We start from the raw sequence: 20,580 nt of genomic DNA, 5'->3' as shown, positions 1-20,580 counted from the left end.
GCTTTACTCTCTCCGAATGCTTTAAGGGTTTTTAGAAAAACTTGTTTTGGTTACTTATTAGGTCTTCCCAAAATCTGTATGCAAAACCAAACACTTCATCTTCTGATGAAGTATGAATTGACAAAGTCTACTGACTCATATTTTTCAGTACTGTTTAAGGGTGAAAAATTGAATTTTTCCTTGAGAGAATTTGGGTTGATAACTGGTCTTAATTGTGTTAATAAGTTTTCAGACTATGGTTACACTTCCACCTATGTTAGCCCTTTAATGAATACATATTTTCCGAACAAAGAAAGGGTTGAGAAATGGCATTTGAAAAAGTAGTGACTAATAAAGCATGGGCAAACGATGTGGATGCGGTGAAGTTGTGCATTCTTTATATGTTGGAATTTTTTGTTTGTCCTTCTGATAAAGACCATGTGACTTTCATAGACAAGTTTATGTTCTTTCTAATAGAGTCTGGTAATTTTGAGTCATACCCATGGGGTATCAAATCCTTCAAGCAGGTTATTGAATCTGTCCGACATCGTCTTAATCCCCATGTACATTCTTATCTGATACGGGGATGCTCATTAGCCTTGCAAGTGTGGCTATATGAGTGTTGCTCGTCCGTCAGCACCGAGCTTGCTACGAGATGTTCTGAATCTATACCTCGCATTTTAAGATGGTCAGCTACAAAGGGGCAGATTTGGTTAACTGCAATTGAAGAGAATATGATCAAGCCTGAGTGGATCAAGGTATTTTTTTCCACTTTTGTATGATGCTACAATTACATTCATAATAACTACATTGAATCTACATTTTTTGTCACTTGAATTAACTGTTATTTTCATCATTCAGTTCACAAACATGATTGAATCTGGAGAAGAGCTTGGAGTGCTTAATCTGCCAGACAAGATTCAATATGAAGATGAACATGGTGCTCAACCATCACATGTTCCAACTGCTGCTTCTCCATCATTTGAACCCAAATATACAGATTGTCAAGAGGACATTGAATCTGTCAGTAGCAAGCTCATGAAGTTGGAAAAGGGGATTGTGCAGGTATTATGAATAACTACAATATATTGACATAATTTGCTACATTTTGACTTCATTACATAACAATTATAGTATGTTATACATTGTAGTTAATTTGTGGTATAAATCTATAACAATTATAGTTTGTTGAATTGTAGTGTAACTGTAGCAGTTAGAATAAGATTACCAACTAATTATATATTTAATTTTTAGGTTGATGTAAAGTTAGATGCCTATAGGAAGGATGTTTTTGAGGAACTCTCAAGCCTTCGAGAGTTCATAGATCAATCTTTGAAGGGTGTTATGAATGTGATAAACAAGAGGTTTGATTTGGATGAGTCAAAGGTAAGAATTTACATATAATTTTGTACTAAGACTAATTAAGACATATGAATAAAGTAGTCTCAAATATTCCCCAAAATTGTAGTTTGCTGGTAGTTCAACAAAAAATAATTACCAACATCAAGGAGATAACAACCAGCAATTCCAGTTCAATGCTGGTGATCAACTGCATGGAAGCACAAGCAATACAGGTATCTACAAAATTCCTGCATACATATCTACAAATTTCAAGACATCATTATTAAATTATACTAATCATTTTTTTACTATGTGTTGCAGCTACAATTTCTCCAGAACATTTTCAACCACATGTTGACTTATATCCTGACTTCCAAGAAGCAGCTGAGACATATAAAGCAGGTACAAAACCATTCCTTCATTACAATAAGGTTTTTATGCAAAATTTTAATAATTTACACCTTAACTACATATTCCTACTTATATCTACAATTCTCATTCCCAATTATTCATTCAAGCTGATGTTTCACCAGAACATCTACAAGGAAATATTGAGGAAGAACCAGTAATTGATGAAGTGGCTGAGCCACAACAAGCAGGTAATATATTCTCTATATTCTCTATAACTCCATAATACTGTTCATATCTACATTGATCTACACTTATCTACAGAAGGTGAAGTTTCACAGTCGCCAATTCACGGTGTGACTGTGACTGAAGTTGTTCCTGAAGGCATTGATAAAAAAGTTGTTCCTGAAGGCATTGAAAACAAAGGTTTGACATTGGATGACTTTGAGCTGCCAGAAAACTTATCACAGTTGGTCATGTATGGCGAGCCCATACGAGATGAATCAACCCCTGTTCATCCCGGTAGAACAAGGCAACCGGGAAAACATGCACGATCACCTTTCACATCTTTGTATAGTTCTGGAGGCAGCACATCTGTTGGACCTAAATTTTTTTACCTCAAGCACCCCTTCACAAGTGTCATAGGTGAAAATGTAGATCCTGAATTGACAGAAAGGTTCACCAACTGGTTATACATTCGTAGTGATAAAGTATCTAGGAGGTATGAATGCTTCATTTTACACTGTCTGTTCACCATTTTTATAATTTAAAATTGTAATTCATTTTGTAAATTTTTTGTATTTGATCATCTTTTTTTTGTTATTACAGGAGGAAATATTACTTTTCCAAGAAGGATAACCAAATCAAGCGTTGGTTGGATTTTGGTTGTGAAAAGATTGATAAGAATGACTGGTTTTATGACCTTGCTCACCCCGGACAAGTCATCAATAACACAGTAAGTATAAAGAACATAATCATTCACAATATCTGTTTTGTCTTCAGCTGTGTAGTGTAATTGTAGTTTATTTTTCAGCTATGATGTGTAATTGTAGTAATATTGTAGACAACATATATATGTTACTATATTTATGTCTCAGCTGTGAAATTTTGCTTTTTATGGACCTTATGTATCATATGTGATGATGATTGTATGTACAAACTGGAATTTTGGTACTTTTGACTGACTTGGAATCTCCATGTACCACAACTGTAGTTACCTTGTAGTAATATTGTAGAGCTTGTGATTGTGCCTATTAATATTAACTGTAGGTTGAACTTGCTGATTTTTGGGAGCTTAAGTTAGGTGGTATGTTTCATTTGTTCCTCTGTATAGTGAATAAATGTAGACAGTGCATAAATATAGTTAATGTGTAGTTGTTTTGTAGTCTGATGGGTCAATTGTACATATAGTACTTGTTCACTATGGTTCATACAAACTACAATTAAATTACATTTTGTGAGGAACTTGGACTAACTGTTATATTTCTGTAGTTATAGTGTAGCTAATTTGCAGCAATCTGTTAGAGTTTTTAATAAATTCAAATTGTAGTTAATCTGTAGCTGTCTTGTAGACAAGTGTGGTTACACCGTACCTTATTGTATATGTTTATTCTATTTTGGCAGCACATTGATGTTATTATGTATTATCTGCGAAAAAGAGGCAAATATGGCCCCAACAATAATACTAGGTTCACAACCACGGATTGCTTGTTCAAGACAAAGATTGAAAGAATCTATGACAAGTTCATAAGTTCTCCACCGGAACAAAGGTATTCGGTTGTTAAACCCGAGGATGATGTTGGAGAATATATTCTTGGGTACAGAATTCTTGCTAATGTTGCCTGGGATCTTGTTGACTATGTGCTCATGCCTGTGAACCTTGTAGAGAACTTCCATTGGTTGTTGCTAGTTTTTGACATAAAGGACAGACAACTTTATGTTTATGATTCCATGGTGAGAGCAAACCGTCATAAAACAGTAGAGACATTGGTTGACAAGTTTTCAATCATTATCCCTCTGTATTTGTCATGCACTGGTTTCTATGGTAAACGTAAAGACATTAACTTCAAGAGCACAAAGGCATACATCGAAAAACCAGTTACGGACCCTCTCGACATACAATGGATGGTTGCTGAGATTCCACAACAAAAGGAAGGCTCAGTGTAGAAAAATAATCTCCCTTTCTATATGTTTAATTTTTTTATTTTAATCATTTGTTATATAATGAAAAATTCTCATCTTATGCAGCGATTGTGGTGTATTTGTGGCTGCATTTGCGGAGTATGTTAGCCTTGGAGATTTGGCAATCCCAAGGAAGATCTTTCTGATATTGACCAACACCGTAGACGCTATGGAGCTCTACTGTGGGACTATGCAACAAAGAAGCAAGAAGATGAGTCAATCAGTGAGAGTGAGGTTACTGGCAGGCTAGCAAGGAGGAAGGGTGCTCCGGCAAAAAACGAGAGGACTAGAGTGCAACGAAAGAAGAAATAGACTATTGTGTTCCTAGTTTGGTCTGTGAAATTTGGTAGTTGAATTGGAAAACAATGTAGGAAATATGTCGTTTTGGTTTTCTACAACACTTTTTGTTGATTACATTATACTCTAGTACTCTGATTACATTTTTACAGCAACAACTTTGTCTTACAATTTGACTTTAATCTTCAAGTTATTTTTATAAATACCTTCAAGTGCCAAGTAATATCTGTATATAACTATCATTTGTTACACAGCAGAAAGATAAAATAAATACAGGAATCATATAAATAATTTAGCCATCTTTTATCAACAAGGTTTATCAAAAAATTCAATTTATCTACATTTAAACTACGTCAAACTACATTTTAACTACAACTCCTCTACATATGAATAACAGGACTACAGTTCTAACACAGTTAAACTACATATTCACTACAATCTGGATACAATTTACGTTGAATGCATTCTTTATTAATATCAATTTTTTTGTATACAGTAAATATTAAAGTTTAACTATTCTATAAAAAAAGACAACTTTAGATGCTTGACAGAATACATAAAAACATAAATAGTGCAGATACACAAATTGATGTTTATACTTCTTATTCATCTTCAAAAACTTAAACAATTAGACAAGAAAATCCGATAATTTGAGCTCACTAACATTTATTTTGAATAACTATTCTAACTACATGATATTCATTTCTTTTTCGGCGCATTCTTGCAAGTTCTTTTGTTATGCCCTTCACCTCCACAATTACCACATGACACCTTATATTTCTTTGACTTTATTTCATCAAATGTTTTATATCTTTTCTTGTGAGGTCTCCCTGGCTGCCTTTTATCCCGGTGGCTTTACTACCTCATCCAAAATATGTTGTGGCACTTCCCATTTGCCTTCATCAGGAAGAGGGTTTACTGGCATTTCATATGTAAGCAGAAGGCTCTTCCTTGTGTAATACGGAGAGCAATAGTTTTCGTATGTTTCATTCCTATGCCTTAATGCTGCCAAAGCATGCGCACATGGAAATTCATCAAGTTGGAATTGTCCACAGCTACATTTCTTGTTTTCTAGACACACAATGTACCGCTTCACACCATCTAACACATTATGTATATGATCTGTTGAAGCCCTCACCTACAATTGAAGACCAAACAGAAATAATAATACATCAATCATTAAAATGGATTATCAACAATTTACCTACAAATCAGCAACAAATATATTACAGCTCATCTACAAACTATTATTACCGACAATTTGACTACAGTTTAACTACAATCTGGAAAAACTGCAGCTAGTACTTTTTTGATTCTACTGCACCAAAAAAAATATCTTACCCTTAGTTTCTGAGATAATGTACTGTTGTCTTCCAATTCTTTGTTGTATTTGTGACCAAGGTATGTGAAAGTACCCTTTGCCTTCGATAACTTTTCTTTTGTCCAACGTTCAAGAAGAGTCCTCATATACTCAAATAGATCAAATATTGGAAGCTCTCTTGCATCTTTTGTTACAGCATTCAACGACTCGGCAATGTTTGACGTCATAGTAAAAGTTCTATTTACCGTTGCATGTACTCTTGACCATCTATGATAGCCAATATCATATAGGTAAGACTTTACACGCAGGTCTATCTCTTCAATCTTCAACATCCTTTCATTAAATTCATCCATAGTGTATGACCGTGCTGTAGCAAAGTACAATTCATGTAATTGTAGATGTCCCTTCTTGAATTTTGACCTTATATTTGTCCATATATGCCACATGCAAGAGTAGTGTGCCAATCCCGGATAGACAACTGATGTTGCCTTCAGTATACTCTCATGCCTATCTGAAACAACACACATTGAAGGTCTTTCACCATATGCCTCCTTGAATTGCTCAAAGAACCACTTCCAAGACGCGTCGTTTTCAAAATCAACCACAGCATATGCCAAGGGAAAAATAGTACCTACATTTTTAAGACATAAAATATGATTAAATAACAACTACAATATATATTGAGAAATATAGACATGCTAACTACATTCTTTTATATAACTACAAAATAACTACAACATAACTACAATTTAACTGCATTTTAAAGACTGTCTACAAATAAGTACAAAATTATTCCATTATTTACCTGCTGCATCCATGGTGCTTGCTGTCAGCATAATCCCCCTGTAGGCTGACTTTAAGAATGTCCCATCAACCACTACTACCGGCCTACAATATTGCCAACCATTTATTGATGTACAAAGAGCAACAAATGCATATAAGAAGCAATCATCTGCTGCCTTCTTCAATTTAACAACAGAACCAGGATAATTCTTCTCAAGAATATAAAAATATTTGGGTAATTTGTTGTAGGAGTCACACGGATTCCCTCTCAAAAACTGTAAAGCTTTTTCCTTTGCTCTCCATGCTTGCATGTAGCTTAGGTTCAGTCCATGTTCGGATAACATGTCAGTTTGTATGTCCTTTGGTGTGTAAACAGTCTTAGGATCACAATACTTTGGAACGACCATGCTACCAAGTACTGCTGCAGTACGTTTGCGCTGTATGAATGTTTCGTCCATTAGGCAGCATGTGTGTTGACGGCTGAAACTTCTTATCTTGAACATTGCCGAATTATTAATTGACGTTGCCTTGAAATGCCATTTACAGCTTTCAGCAACACATATAAGCCAGTAGCTACAAAAGAAATACAATATTTACACAAATTTATGAAAAAACTACAATTAACTACAAATTGACTACAATTTAACTACAATTTATAAAACCCACCTATCTTCAATCATACACTGATTTTGCTGATATATTATCCACAAATAACTACATACCTTCTATGACTGGATCTTTTTACTCTGAACTGGAACTTGTGCATCACTGAATAATTCTTCATTGCAGCAGCTACTGTTTGCTTGTCCTGATAAACTTGTCCTTCTTCAATATATGTTTGCGTAGATTCAGTTATTATTTCACTTTGATATTCCTCTATAGCTGGTGAGGATGGAAATTCAAGTAAGTTTAGGGATCCAGACGAACCTGCAAACAATAAATTCATAAATGTAGTTTCTATGTAGATAATTTTGAAAGCAACATTGCTTTATCCTTTTCAGTACTATGTGAGCTTTGTAGTTTAATTGTAGGTAATTGTAGTAATATTGTAGATAACATAGTAACACCATAACTCTCTGCAATGTCGAATCAAACATACCTGCACTGGTGCTTTCATTGTTGATTGCCAATTCCATATTGAAATCTCTTACGCTTATACATAAAGGATACGAACCTAAGTTTTTTTTCTCCTTTTTGGTTTCCATGTAAGCACGAACCCCCATATCATTCCTAATCTCCATTGGAGGACAATTCTCGTTCACAATGTATTTGATTTCTATAATTTTATCCGATGTATCAATCGATAATTGTTCTGCAATTGTAGAACTGAGAATTCCGTAGTTTGCATTATCATCTACCACAATGGCATCAACTTCAAAATCTCTAAATCTGCCATAGTTATCCCAATTACCATTCGATTTCAGCATTATTGGGATTTTTGACATGATTTCGTGTAGTTGATAGGAAAAAAGACGAAGAAGAGATATAGTTTCTACAATTTGAATACTGATATCGACGAAGAGTAATTTTGTACAATTTGAGACGAAGAACAGATATAGTCTCTCTTCAGTAATTGTACAATTTGATTGCGTTTTTTGTGAAATCTCTTTCTGTTGAGGAAGGAGAGAATTACGCAACTGGTGCCTTCATCAGGAATGAAAATCGCCTTCATTTCAAAATTGGAATAAAATCCTTGACAGAATCACATCAGATTTGGTGCCTTCATTTTAGGGCTTTTTTAATGGCAAAATCTACCTATTTTTGGATTGGTATATAATTTGTAGTAAAAGTGTGGACTACATGGGTAAATAACAAATTATGAACATTTTTGGTAATAATGTTTGATATATGGTATAGATAGGTAAAAATCCCATTTAATAATGTAGACCATATACATATGTATATTGTTATACAAAGTTTCAAAAAATTTATGATAAATGTTAATAGTTTGCACTTTTAATATAGTTCTTTACCTTTACATTCTAGTTTGATTGGTAGTTTTCTTTTGTTTAGTGTAAGAATCCATTTCGTGTTAAAAATAACATATTTTTAATTGAGTCCTTAAATTATTCATCACTATTTGATTCAATTATCATCAATATATTTTGGTAAATAATAGATTTCTCAAAGGGCAATTGATTTGATAGTGTTACATTGAAAATGTGGTCGCCGGAATATGTGTTTGGTAGTGTATGTCTTATATTTAAGAACATAAAACAAGTAAAAACGGACAACAACAACAACAACAACAACAACAACAACCTTACCCCTACCCTGAGGTAGAGAGGCTGTTTCCAAATAGACCCCCGACATCCTTCCCTCCAAGAACTTCCCACCTTTGCTCTTGGGGAGACTCGAACTCACAACCTCTTGGTTGGAAGTGGAGGTTGCTTACCATCAGAGCAACCCCTCTTGTCTTGTATTTGGTAGTGTATGTCTTATATTTAAGAAAAAACCGACAAATCCAAAAAAATTGAAAAACCGACATAAACTGAATTGAGAAAAACCGACTTAATTGGTTTGGTTCGGTTCTAATATTTGAAAAATCGACTTACTTGGTTTGGTTTAGTTCTAATATTTGAAAAACCGACTTACTTGGTTTGGTTTGGTTTGATCCTTAAAGTAACATATGGAAAGAACAAATCATTGAAAATTAGTACTCACAGCAAGGCCTACAGCCCCCAGTCCAAATATAGCCACACTTGATCCTTTAGTTGGTTTAGCCACATTCAAAGTTGCACCAAGGCCTAGAAAAAGAATCATTTGATCAATCAACAATTGAACTCCTCAAATGAAACTACTACTATTTGAGATACGGTTCATAGTTTCTCCTATACCTGTGGAGATTCCACAACTGAGGACACAGACTTTGTCAAGAGGAGCAAGGGGGTTGATTTTAGCAACACAACCAACATGGACCACAGTGTGTACTCACTAAAGGTAGAGGTCCCAACAAAATGGTAAATAGGCTTTCCATTTATGGAAAATCTTGATTCTCCATCTTGAATCATTACTCCCCTATCAGTGTTGATCCTTAAGAGGCTGCACATATTGCTTTCTTCCGATTTGCAATGAGCACAATCTTTACATTTTCCTGTGAACATTGTTGCGGAAGCCAAATGTATATAGTGTGGATGAGTTACAACTACTATACCAAAAATTATGGCAGCCACCAAATAATAAATAAGACAATAAAGCAACAATAAAAGGAACACCAGAATTTACGAGGTTCGGCCAATTTTGCCTACTTCCTCGGACACAACAAATATTTTATTCCACTCCAAAATACAAGTGAAATAATACTAAAGAGAGAAGATACAAATGCCTTAAGAAGATAAGAAGGCAAATGAAAGGTGTATTTCAATCCTAAACATTAGGCCTCCTTTTATAGGTGAAATTTCCATACACATTTTGCCCAAAACCGATGTGGGACTTTAGCAATCAACAAATCTCCACCTTGCAAAATTCCACATCTTCAATTTTCTCTCAGTAACAAATTTTGGTTGTGTCTTCATCTTCAATCTTCAGTGTTCAACAATGTTGATCAAATCCAAACAATGTTGAAACTTGACCGTAGTCACCACTTTTGTCAGCATATCAGCAGGATTCTCTGTAGTATGAATTTTCTTCACCGTGACTCCACTTTCTTCAATAATTTCTTGTACGAAATGATATCAAACATCAATGTGCTTCGTCCTTGCATGATAAACTTGGTTCTTCGCTAATTGAATAGCACTTTGACTATCACAAAAATTGTGATACCTTTTTGTTCAACACCAAGCTCCTTTAGGAATCTTTGAAGCCAAATTGCTTCCTTCACAGCCTCTGTAATAGCCATATACTCTGCCTCTGTTGTAGACAAAGCAATTGTTGACTGCAAAGTAGACTTCCAACTAACTGGTGCATTTGCAAAAGTAAACACATAACCAGTAGTTGATCTTCGTTTGTCCAGATCACCCGCAAAATCTGAGTCACAATATCCAACTACAGACTGATTGCCTTCCTGCTCAAAAACTAACCCAACATCTACAGTATTATGAACATACCGTAGAATCCACTTCACAGCTTGCCAATGCTCCTTTCCTGGATTATGCATATATCTGCTAATAACTCCAACAGCTTGTGAAATGTCATGTCTCGTGCAGACCATTGCATACATCAAGCTACCAACAACATTTGCATATGGTACCTTTGACATATACTCTCGTTCAGCTTCATCTTTTGGCGACATAGTAGTACTTAGCTTAAAATGGGGAGCAAGTGGAGTACTAACTCGCTTAGTATTTTCATCTATGCCAAAACGTTGTAGTACTCTTTTCAAATATTCTTTCTGAGATAAACAGAGTTTCTTTGAACGCCTATCTCTTATTATCTCCATGCCAAGAATTCTTTTTGCCTCACCCAGATCCTTCATCTCGAACTCCTTCTTCAGTTGAATCTTCAGCTTATCAATTTCTTCCGAATTCTTGGAAGCTATCAACATATCATCAACATATAGGAGAAGATATATAAAGGAACCATCTTTAAGCTTGCGCAAATACACACAATGATCGTATTTGCTTCTCTTGTACCCTTGCTGCAACATAAACTTGTCAAAGCGCTTGTACCATTGTCTAGAAGATTGTTTCAATCCGTACAACGATTTTTCAAGTTTGCACATCATATTTTCTTTTCCAGCAACTTTGAATCTTTCTGGTTGAGTCATGTAGATTTCCTCCTCCAAGTTTCCATGTAAAAACGCAGTTTTTACATCCATTTGAACTAGTTCCAAATCCAACTGTGCTACCAAAGCCAACATAATTCTAATGGAGGAATGTTTTACAACTGGAGAAAACACTTCATTGTAATAAATTCCCTCCTTTTGAGCATATCCTTTGGCCACCAATCTTGCTTTGTAGTGAACATCTTCTTGGTTAGGAAATCCTTCTTTCTTTGCAAATACCCATTTGCACCCAATTGCTTTCTTTCCCTTCGGGAGATTGGCCAATCTCCATGTGTTATTCTGATGAAGGGATTGTATTTCATCATTCATGGCAGTCCTCCACTTATCTTCTTCTGAACTTTGGACTGTGTCTTTATAAGTGGTAGGAACATCATCAGCTACAATTGAGGTTGCACAAACAACAGTCTCTATTAGACGAACATGTTTTGTTATTGTCCTTTTTGGCCTGATGGTTGCAATTGATTCAAGTTGTTGTTGTTGAGGTTCCTGAGTTGGAATCTCCCTCTCTACTGGCTCTTCTTCCATAGGATAATCTTCATTTGTTTCCTCCTCTGCTTCTTGTGTAGGAAAAATAAATTTTCTCTCAAACTCCACCTGCTTAGAAGCACCCTCATTTTGTTTGGTATCTTTTGTTACCTTATTTACCATAGCAGATTCATCAAAGGTAACATCCCTGCTGAATATTACTTTCTTTGTCATAGTACACCATAATCGATATCCTTTGACTCCAGAAGTAATCCCCATAAAAATAGTTTTCTTTGCCCTTGGATCCAATTTTGACTTTGTCACATGATAATATACAGTTGAGCCAAATACGTGCAAAGAGTCATAATCTACAACAGGCTTTCCATACCATTTTTCAAATGGTGTCTTGCTATCAATAGCAGCAGATGGCAGACGATTAATGAGGTGGCATGCATATGTAACTGTCTCAGCCCAAAATTCTTTGCCCAAGCCAGCATTGGACAACATACACCGTACCTTCTTCAGCAAGGTCCGGTTCATACGTTCTGCCACTCCATTATGTTTTGGTGTATGTTTGACAGTAAAGTGTCGGACGATGCCATCATTTTCACAGACCTTATTGAAATGATCATTTTTGTATTCACCTCCATTGTCCGTGCGAATACACTTGATCCTCCTGCCTGTTTGATTCTCCACCATCGTCTTCCATTTAAGAAAAATTTCTAACACTTCATCTTTGCTCTTCATTGTATACACACACACTCTTCGGGAAAAATCATCAACAAAGGTTACAAAATAGTGTTTCCCACCCAATGAAGGTGTTTTGGAAGTACCCCAAACATCAGAATGTACATAATCCAAAATGCCTTTAGTATTATGGATCGCTTTACCAAATTTAACCCTTGTCTGTTTTCCTTTGACACAATGCTCGCAAAACTCCAAGTTGCAAGCCTTTACTCCTTTTAACAATCCTTGATCTGATAAAGTTTTCAAGGATTTTCCTCCAGTATGTCCCAAGCGCATGTGCCATAGCCTGGTTGCTTCTGTCTCTTTTTCGTTACTGGATGTTACTGTCGCTGTCCCAATAACTGTACTACCCCGATAACGGTACATGTTATTCTTCCGATTGGCCTTCATTACCACTAGTGCACCGGAGCATACTCTCATCACTCCATTTTCTGCAATGATTTTGAACCCTTATTCTAGGGCTCCCACAGAGATGAGATTTTTCTTCAAATCCGGTACATATCGAACATCTGTTAATGTTATGATCATTCCATCATGGTTCCTTAATCGTATTGAACCAATGCCATATGAGGTAAGAGGGCTGTTATCCGCTGTGTGGATGACTCCATATTTCCTTCTTGAAAATCCATGAACCAGTCCCTGTTGGGACACATATGATAGCTACAAGCCGAGTCCATCAGCCATATGTCTGCTGATGTTGATGGCTCTGTTGTAACTAATGAGAAGTCTGAATCATCACAATCAACTACATTTGATTCCATAATGGCCTTTCCATTGTTATGTTTGGCCTTATTCTTCAACTTCAGACAGTCATTCTTCCAGTATCCCTTTTCTCCACAAAAGGCGCATTCATCTTTGCTGGGCTGGATCTTGACTTGGATCTTCCCTTCTTTGTCCTCATTTGATTTTGAGGATGACCCCTCACAACCAGTGCTTCTCCTTCTCCGCCCTTTTGTTTTTCTCCCTTTCTTTGTTCATAGCTGTACAAAGCCGAACAAACTTTTCTGAGAGAAGTTTCGTCATTCCCATGGAGTAGAGTAGTTTCAAGGTGCTCGTACTCATCAGGAAGTGACCCCAATAACATCAAGGCCAAGTCACCATCATCAAAAGTTGCATCCATATTTTGCAAATCTGTGACCAACTTATTGAAACTGGTGATATGTTCGTTCATTGTGGTACCAGGAACATAGGTGAAGCGAAACAGTCTCTTCTTCATGTACAATTTATTTTGACTGTTTTTCTTCAAAAATTTATCCTCTAGTGCTTTCCATAATTTACTTGCAGAAGTTTCCTTTGTGTATGGATATTTCTGCTCTCTAGCAAGGTAGGATCGAATGGTACCGCAAGCAACACGGTTGATAATTCTCCAATCTTCTTCTCCAATAACATCTAGTCTTTTTTCTTCAATGGCAAGATCTAGCCCTTGTTGAAAAAGGACATCTAGAACCTCACCTTGTCACATCCCAAAATGTCCTGATCCGTCAAAAATTTCTACCACAAATTTCGCATCTGACACAATTCTTGTCATAAGCGAAGATGCCAACGATGACGTATTATTGACACTTGATGTAGATTCTTCTTGTTTATTGTCTCCCATTTTGACACGAATATTATTTAATAGCTGATGAAACAAATCAAGATTATTTCCTTTCTGGTGTGGAAGATCAGACTAAGCTGCAACCACAGAGCATACTAAGACAAAACCTTGACACAGTTACCAAGATAAATCTTTTCTGATGTGGAAGATCAAACTATGCTGCAACCACAGAGCATACTTAGACAATACCTTGGCTCTGATACCAATTGTTGCGGAAGCCAAATGTATATAGTGTGAATGAGTCACAACTACTATACCAAAAATTATAGCAGCCACCAAATAATAAATAAGACAATAAAGCAACAATAAAAGGAACACCAGAATTGACCAATTTTGCCTACTTCCTCGGATACAACAAATATTTTATTCCACTCCAAAATACAAGTGAAATAATACTAAAGAGAGAAGATACAAATGCCTTAAGAAGATAAGAAGGCAAATGAGAGGTGTATTTCAATCTTAAACATTAGACCTCCTTTTATAGGTGAAATTTCCATAAACATTTTGCCCACAACCGATGTGGGACTTTAGCAATCAACAAACACAGGCAAAACATGGTCTCCTGGTGCAACTTCTGTTACTCCCTCTCCAACACTCTCCACAATCCTAAATATCCAAATCAAGAAAACAACAGAATTCAGTACCCTTTTGGCTTTAGAAACAATCAGTTATGAGTTTAAATTAATCAATTGAAACAACAAAATACATACCCTGCTGCTTCATGTCCAAGAATGCGAGGAAAGACTGGATTTTGGCCCTGAATCAGTCAATGAGTTAAAAGATAGCAATCCACATTGTGGTATTTGCTTAAGTTAAGAAATTTTTTCAAGAATGTAACTTGTTTTTTTTACCTTTGCTTCCCAGAAGTAGACATCAGTATGACAGAGAGAAGTGTAAAGGATCTTAAGACGAACTTCCATTTTTTGTGGAGGTGCCACCTCCACTTCCTCCATTACTAATGGTTTCCCTGCCTCCCATGCCACAGCAGCTATAAAATACACGTCCATTACCATTAGTTCAAAAACGTACCACCAAAATATTCAGAAAAAGAAAAACACAGCCACCTTTTGTTCACTGTGTCATTACTTAACTATTAATGATAATGTATAAGAAATTAAATGAATGTTTCATACCTTTGCAACGAATGACTTGCCCGACTGTGCTTGACATTTTCTTCTTCTTGATTTCCTTCACTAATCACTAAAATATGAAAATTTTATGTAGAGAAGAACTTTGGTTGTTTCTGAATACTGAATTAAATATCTTGAGGTGTGATGTGGCACTGCATTAGCTGGGGTATTTATACCTGAAATTTGAAATCGAAAAGTTAAATACAACAGGCCAAAGTAAAACCATTTCCATGTTTTGGTCGCTAGGTTTTGGAAACCGGTTTGTGGCTGTTTGTTTTGTGTTACTGTTTGAGTCTTTGTCAAGTAATAAGAAAAAGGTGTTGTTGTTATAAAATAAAGACTATAAAATAAAGATAAAGTATAGAGAGAAACTAATATATTATTCGAATTCAAACTGATGTACATAATGAACTGAAATCTCTTCTATTTATAGAAGAAAGGAAGCTGCTGTGTAAGCTGTTACTATATCAGATATGAATAATCTTCTATTGAGAGCAATGTTGATCCATAACGGAGTACCGAAAGGAAAAACTTATTATACCCGATATGGATAATCTTCTACCGGGGGTAATGTTTATCCATAACTGGGTACTGAAAGGATAAGGTTATTATACTCGGTATGGATAATCTTCTACCGGAGATAATATTTATCCATAACTGAGTACCGAAAGGATAAACTTATTATACCCGATATGAATAATCTGCTACCGGGGGTAATGTTTATCCATAACCAGGTATCGAAGTGATAAACTTCTTGAGGAAACTTATTTCCAATAGAGTACTTAAATAGATAAACATATTTATGGTGGAGTCACATATGGATAAGCTTCTTCAGGAAGCTTATTTACAACGGAGTACTAAATGAACATCCATAATATAATATATTTACAACAGTGATAATATTCCAATAGAAAAATCGATGTGATTTATTAAACTAAATGTTACGACCATTTTTTAATTTTGGATAGACACGATTTATTTCTCCATTGGTCCTCTTAAAAAAGTCAGATTTAAATAATAATTATGAAAATACAGAAAAAACTATTTTTGTTCAAAACAATGGAAAATATATTGAATGTTTTATTTATCAAGATTACTCGACTCAACTTTGAGGAAGCAAAACAAGAATTTGGTATCAGTTCTTGATTTTATTTTCAAGGGGAAAAGCTTAAAAGAACTTGATGATGATGTCCATCTCATTGAAGAAGTATTAGGCATGTGCCTAATAAGCGTTTTCTTTGGTTTGGTAGCCAATCTTGTTGACTTGGTTTGGTTGGTACCCAACCTTGTTGAATTTCTTTGGTTTGGTAGCCAACTTTGTTGAATTGTGAAAAGTGTGTGTAAATTGTCAAATATTGTAGGCTTTAGAGGGTGAAGCTTTGGCTATAAAAGGAGAGCTTCAACTCTCATTTCTTCACACCAACAAAGAGAGAAAGAAAGAGTGAGGTTTCACAGACAAGGTATAAGAAAATAGTCTGTGAGGAAAATACAGAGTGAGCGATATTGTAGTGAGGTGGGAATATCAAAAGAGGGTTATTTCTTTTGAGTGTTGTAGTGGTCTTTGGAGTATTTATCTCCGACCTACAAAGTGTAAAATTCCTTACTATAGTGATATCAGTTGCTCCTCTCGGGGTCGTGGTTTTTTCCCTTATTCAGAAGGGTTTTCCACGTAAAAATCTTGGTGTCATTGTTACTCTTTTATTCTTGTTAATTACCGTATCTCGGTGCTACATTATTATTCCGCTTTATTACCGTGAATATTATTTTGGTAAGGGGTTTATTCCCATCACTTGAAAGTATTTTAAGTTTGCTAAAAATCTTATAAACTTCGATATAATTGGAGCCAGTTTTTAATTTTGCCTTCCTTTTTTTTTTTTTTTTTTAAATTTAAAGTTATATTCCTATATATAGTTTGAATTTGGAAATTCATAAACTCCTTTTACTTCTTAAATTTTTTGTATTAGCTCTTGAAATCTTTGTCCGTTTGATTCTATTTAAGCAGTTGTATTGGGTTGTTTGATGGTTTTCCCCTATCAAATATTTGGTGGTTTTTCTGTAATTGGTCTTTTGATTATTTCAACAACGATAGTTAAAGTTGGACATAAGTGAGCTACCTAAACCAAGTATCTTCATGTAATGTGCTGTCACCCTTAAAAAGGTGATATTTCAACCATTCGGTGGATTTTTGTTTTGACGGATTTTCTAACAAAACAGGTGTTAAGGTACGCGATTTGCGCGTGAATCTATTTCGACGAATTCAAAATTTAATTAAATATTAACATAAAATAATATGTATTTGTCATGCAATCAACGTCTCATTTCGATAATATTTCTACAATTTAATGACGTGCTAAAGATTACAATAACCATAAATATTAGATTATATGAATGTGCATTTATATTTTTGTATGTAAATTTTAGCTAGTCATTTATACTAGTATTAGTACCCGCGCGGATGCGCGAACACTATCATGTCAAATATTTAAGTTATTTGGATTGTATGTAAATAATTTTAAAATTTATACTTTCTCAGTAAATATAGATAATCATTGGATATTAACTACATGAAAAAAATTAACAATTTCTTCTATTTTTCTTTTTTGATACCATTCTTGCCGGTGTCATTGGATCCTAAAAATAGTCATGAAGCAAAATAATTACTCATATTTATGGCAAGACAATCAAATGTTGAGACAATTAATGACTCTTTGGATAAGACTTAACTCTTTTACCGCTACTTGAACTCTTATTTGGTGTGTTGATATATCTTAAAAAACATTTCTTTCTTAAAATTTCAGTTTCTAAAACATTATTTTTCAATAATAATCATTTTTATAGTAATGTAATTGAAAATATTATTCTTAATTCAAAACTCATTTTAGTTTGCTTTCTAAAAATATAAAAAATTCTTTAGCTAGGGAATTTTTTTACTCCATTTTGATATTTGACATTAACCATGTTACATATCTGAGTTATTTGAATTATATGTAAATAACCTTAACATTTATACCTTCAAAATAATTATAGATAATCGTCAGATATTAGTTAAGAAACACTACATGAAAAAAGAGTAACATTTTCTCAATTCGTAGTGATAATTTTATTTTTGCACTATTCTCCTAGGTGTCATTGGAACCTAAAAATAGCCACAAATTAAAATAATAACTCATATTTATGGTAAAACACAAAGGCTGACACGATATAAACGATTCTTTAATTACGACGTGACTCTTATACTACGACTTGAACTCTTATTTGGTATGATTTTATCTTTCAAAAAATATTTCTATTTTGAAATTTCAATTTCTAAAACTTTATATATATATTATAATTATGATTATCTTTATAATGATGCAAGTAATAATGATTATCTTTATAATGATGCAAGTGAAGATATTATCCTTAATTTAAAATTCACTTTAATCGGCTATCTGAAATTTAAATAATTCTTTGGCCGGATTTATTTCAGTATGACGCCACTTTAAGTTTATCGATATCTCGCCCCAGACTTTGAATTTTTAATACCCTATATATACAATTTTTTTTTGAATCATTAAATGTTAACCTCAATGCAAACTACTCAAATTGTATTCCAATTCAAATTTGAATATCATATCAGTTTGTTAGTAATAGTAATTTTTTAAAAACGACATATAATGTAAATTAAAAAAAAATATTCGAAGATATCCTTATCTTATAATCTATGTATTTGAATTGAAAAAAAATATATTTGAAATCGATGAGATTAACTTTCAAATTTTTTATACTCAACAAAGATGAAACATAAGAAGAAATTTGTTGTCATCTTTTATTTCTCGTTTTTAGATCTTTCTAACATTTTTTTCAATATTTATTTTCTTTTATCTTAATTTTATGTCATTATTTCTGTTGTTACAAAAAATTAATTTATTTTACTATAAAAGGATGAGTTTTAATAAAAATTATCTACATATGAACTTTAATAAATTTGGGATGATTGATTGTGTAATGGCCGAAAAATCAGGCTATTACAACTTGAGGTTTTAATAAATTAAGTTGCCATGTGTATTTTTAATAGGTTGCCACTTGGCTAAATGAGAAGGCAAACTTTGTAGCTTTAATATATAGAACTCCCCAACTTGCTCTTGGGATGATTCGAACTCACAATCTCTTGGTTAAAGTGGAGGTTGCTTACCATTAGAGCAACCCCTCTTGTCAAATTGTGTTCCTAAATAAGTACTAAATATTAGTGATGAGAAAGGAAGTTTTTAAACGCTATTGTTGAGAAATCCTTGTTTAATTATAGTAAGGATTAATATTTCCTACCTAGTTGAAATAAGGAAGGACTTATATAAGTAAAATCTATATAAAGAAAAGATTAAATTCCTAAATATTAGGGATTTCTATATAAATGACTATTACTAAGTATTTAGGAAAATCATAAAATGACTATTTTTTCTAATATGAACTCAATTTTAAAAAATAAAAAAAATAACGACATTTCAAGAATCTTCTTGCTTTTTTTTTTTTTTCATTTTTACCCTACGAAAGTAATTGGTCTCCTAATTGTTGTCTTATTGTTTTTCCTTTTTTACCTACGAATTTTTTGACTTTACAATCTTCGTAGATTATTAGGGATACTAATTAAGGAAGAAGGTTCCTACTTCTACTCTTCTTAATTATTATTTCCTTTTATTCTACGGCTATATCTTCTTCTTTTTTTAAAGAAATTTATTTGTATTTATAATTTTATTCATTATAAATCATAATCTATATCTATACTATATTAAAAGCACGAAGTCCTTTAGCAAAATATACTTCACCTTTTTTTACCCTTTAAAATATAGAGTTCACATTAGATAAAATAGTAATTTGAGTATTTCATTAATATTTAGAAATAATTATTTAACTAATTCTCCTATAATTTAGGAATAGCTATTTAATTATTAAAATTTCGCCTAAATTTTTTCTTATTCGTTCTACTCCCTATGTACATTGGAGTAGTTAAAAGCTTTAATGTTTTGGAGACCTTTTTTGTAGTTAAAAAAATTTTGCCTAGCCTAAATTTTCGCTCCTATGTTGGAGTATTAAATTTGTTTATTTTGTAGTTAACACTACAAGAAAAACGGCCTTTAAGGAAGAGAAATCTGATCCTAATAGAGCAATTACGATGGGAAAAAGTCGGTCGCCACCCGTCGTAATAGCCTCCGACGCCAAAAGTCAATAACGACGGGTTTAGAAACCCGGTCATTAATTGTTGTTTGCGACGGACAAAATATCTGGTCGCTAAATACATTTAGAGACAACATATCTCGTCCCGGTAGACGATTAATATAATATGAAAAATATATATTTTCCCGTCGTTAAAAAGTATTAGCGACCAGCCTTCTCCTCCCTAATAGATAATAAAGATATTATGAAAAATATATATTTGTCCGTCGTTAAATGTTTTAGCGACCAACATTCTCCTTCATAATAGACAATAAATATATTATGGAAAATATATATTTTTCGGTCGTTAACCAGTTTTGGAGACCAACCTTTAACTGGTCGTAGATTGTCTTTTAGAGACGAACAACATTGGTCCCTATTTAAAATAATTATAGTAACTTTAACGACCGTATTTCTGGTCTTTTATTACCCACAATCAGTCCTAAAGCTTGACGTCACAAAAAAGTTATTCTTATCA

General features: G+C 33.9%; 3 protein-coding genes across 3 annotated transcripts; 1 reads left to right on the top strand and 2 right to left on the bottom strand.

Moving 5' to 3' along the window:
* Positions 1-305: 305 nt before the first annotated feature.
* LOC107802474 (uncharacterized) lies at positions 306-1,383 on the top strand. The gene is made up of 3 exons (XM_075254328.1): positions 306-737; positions 841-1,044; positions 1,234-1,383. The coding sequence occupies exons 1-3, from the start codon at positions 306-308 to the stop codon at positions 1,381-1,383; spliced, it is 786 nt and encodes a 261-aa protein (XP_075110429.1).
* A 3,604-nt stretch (positions 1,384-4,987) lies between these two features.
* Positions 4,988-7,695, bottom strand: LOC142181309 (uncharacterized). The gene is made up of 5 exons (XM_075254327.1): positions 7,350-7,695; positions 6,973-7,177; positions 6,273-6,823; positions 5,488-6,098; positions 4,988-5,284 (listed from the first exon to the last, which is right to left on the bottom strand). Exons 1-5 carry the CDS (start codon positions 7,693-7,695, stop codon positions 4,988-4,990), a joined length of 2,010 nt encoding a protein of 669 aa, XP_075110428.1.
* Positions 7,696-14,105: 6,410 nt separating this feature from the next.
* LOC107812772 (alcohol dehydrogenase 3-like) lies at positions 14,106-15,051 on the bottom strand. Its single transcript, XM_075253251.1, has 4 exons — positions 14,916-15,051; positions 14,634-14,770; positions 14,493-14,539; positions 14,106-14,388 (listed from the first exon to the last, which is right to left on the bottom strand). Exons 1-4 carry the CDS (start codon positions 14,950-14,952, stop codon positions 14,310-14,312), a joined length of 300 nt encoding a protein of 99 aa, XP_075109352.1. The 5' UTR covers positions 14,953-15,051; the 3' UTR covers positions 14,106-14,309.
* Positions 15,052-20,580: the final 5,529 nt, after the last annotated feature.

This window comes from Nicotiana tabacum, chromosome 5 (assembly GCF_000715075.1).
Source record: "Nicotiana tabacum cultivar K326 chromosome 5, ASM71507v2, whole genome shotgun sequence".
NCBI lineage: Eukaryota > Viridiplantae > Streptophyta > Magnoliopsida > Solanales > Solanaceae > Nicotiana > Nicotiana tabacum.
This window is presented reverse-complemented; position numbering and strand designations above follow the sequence as displayed.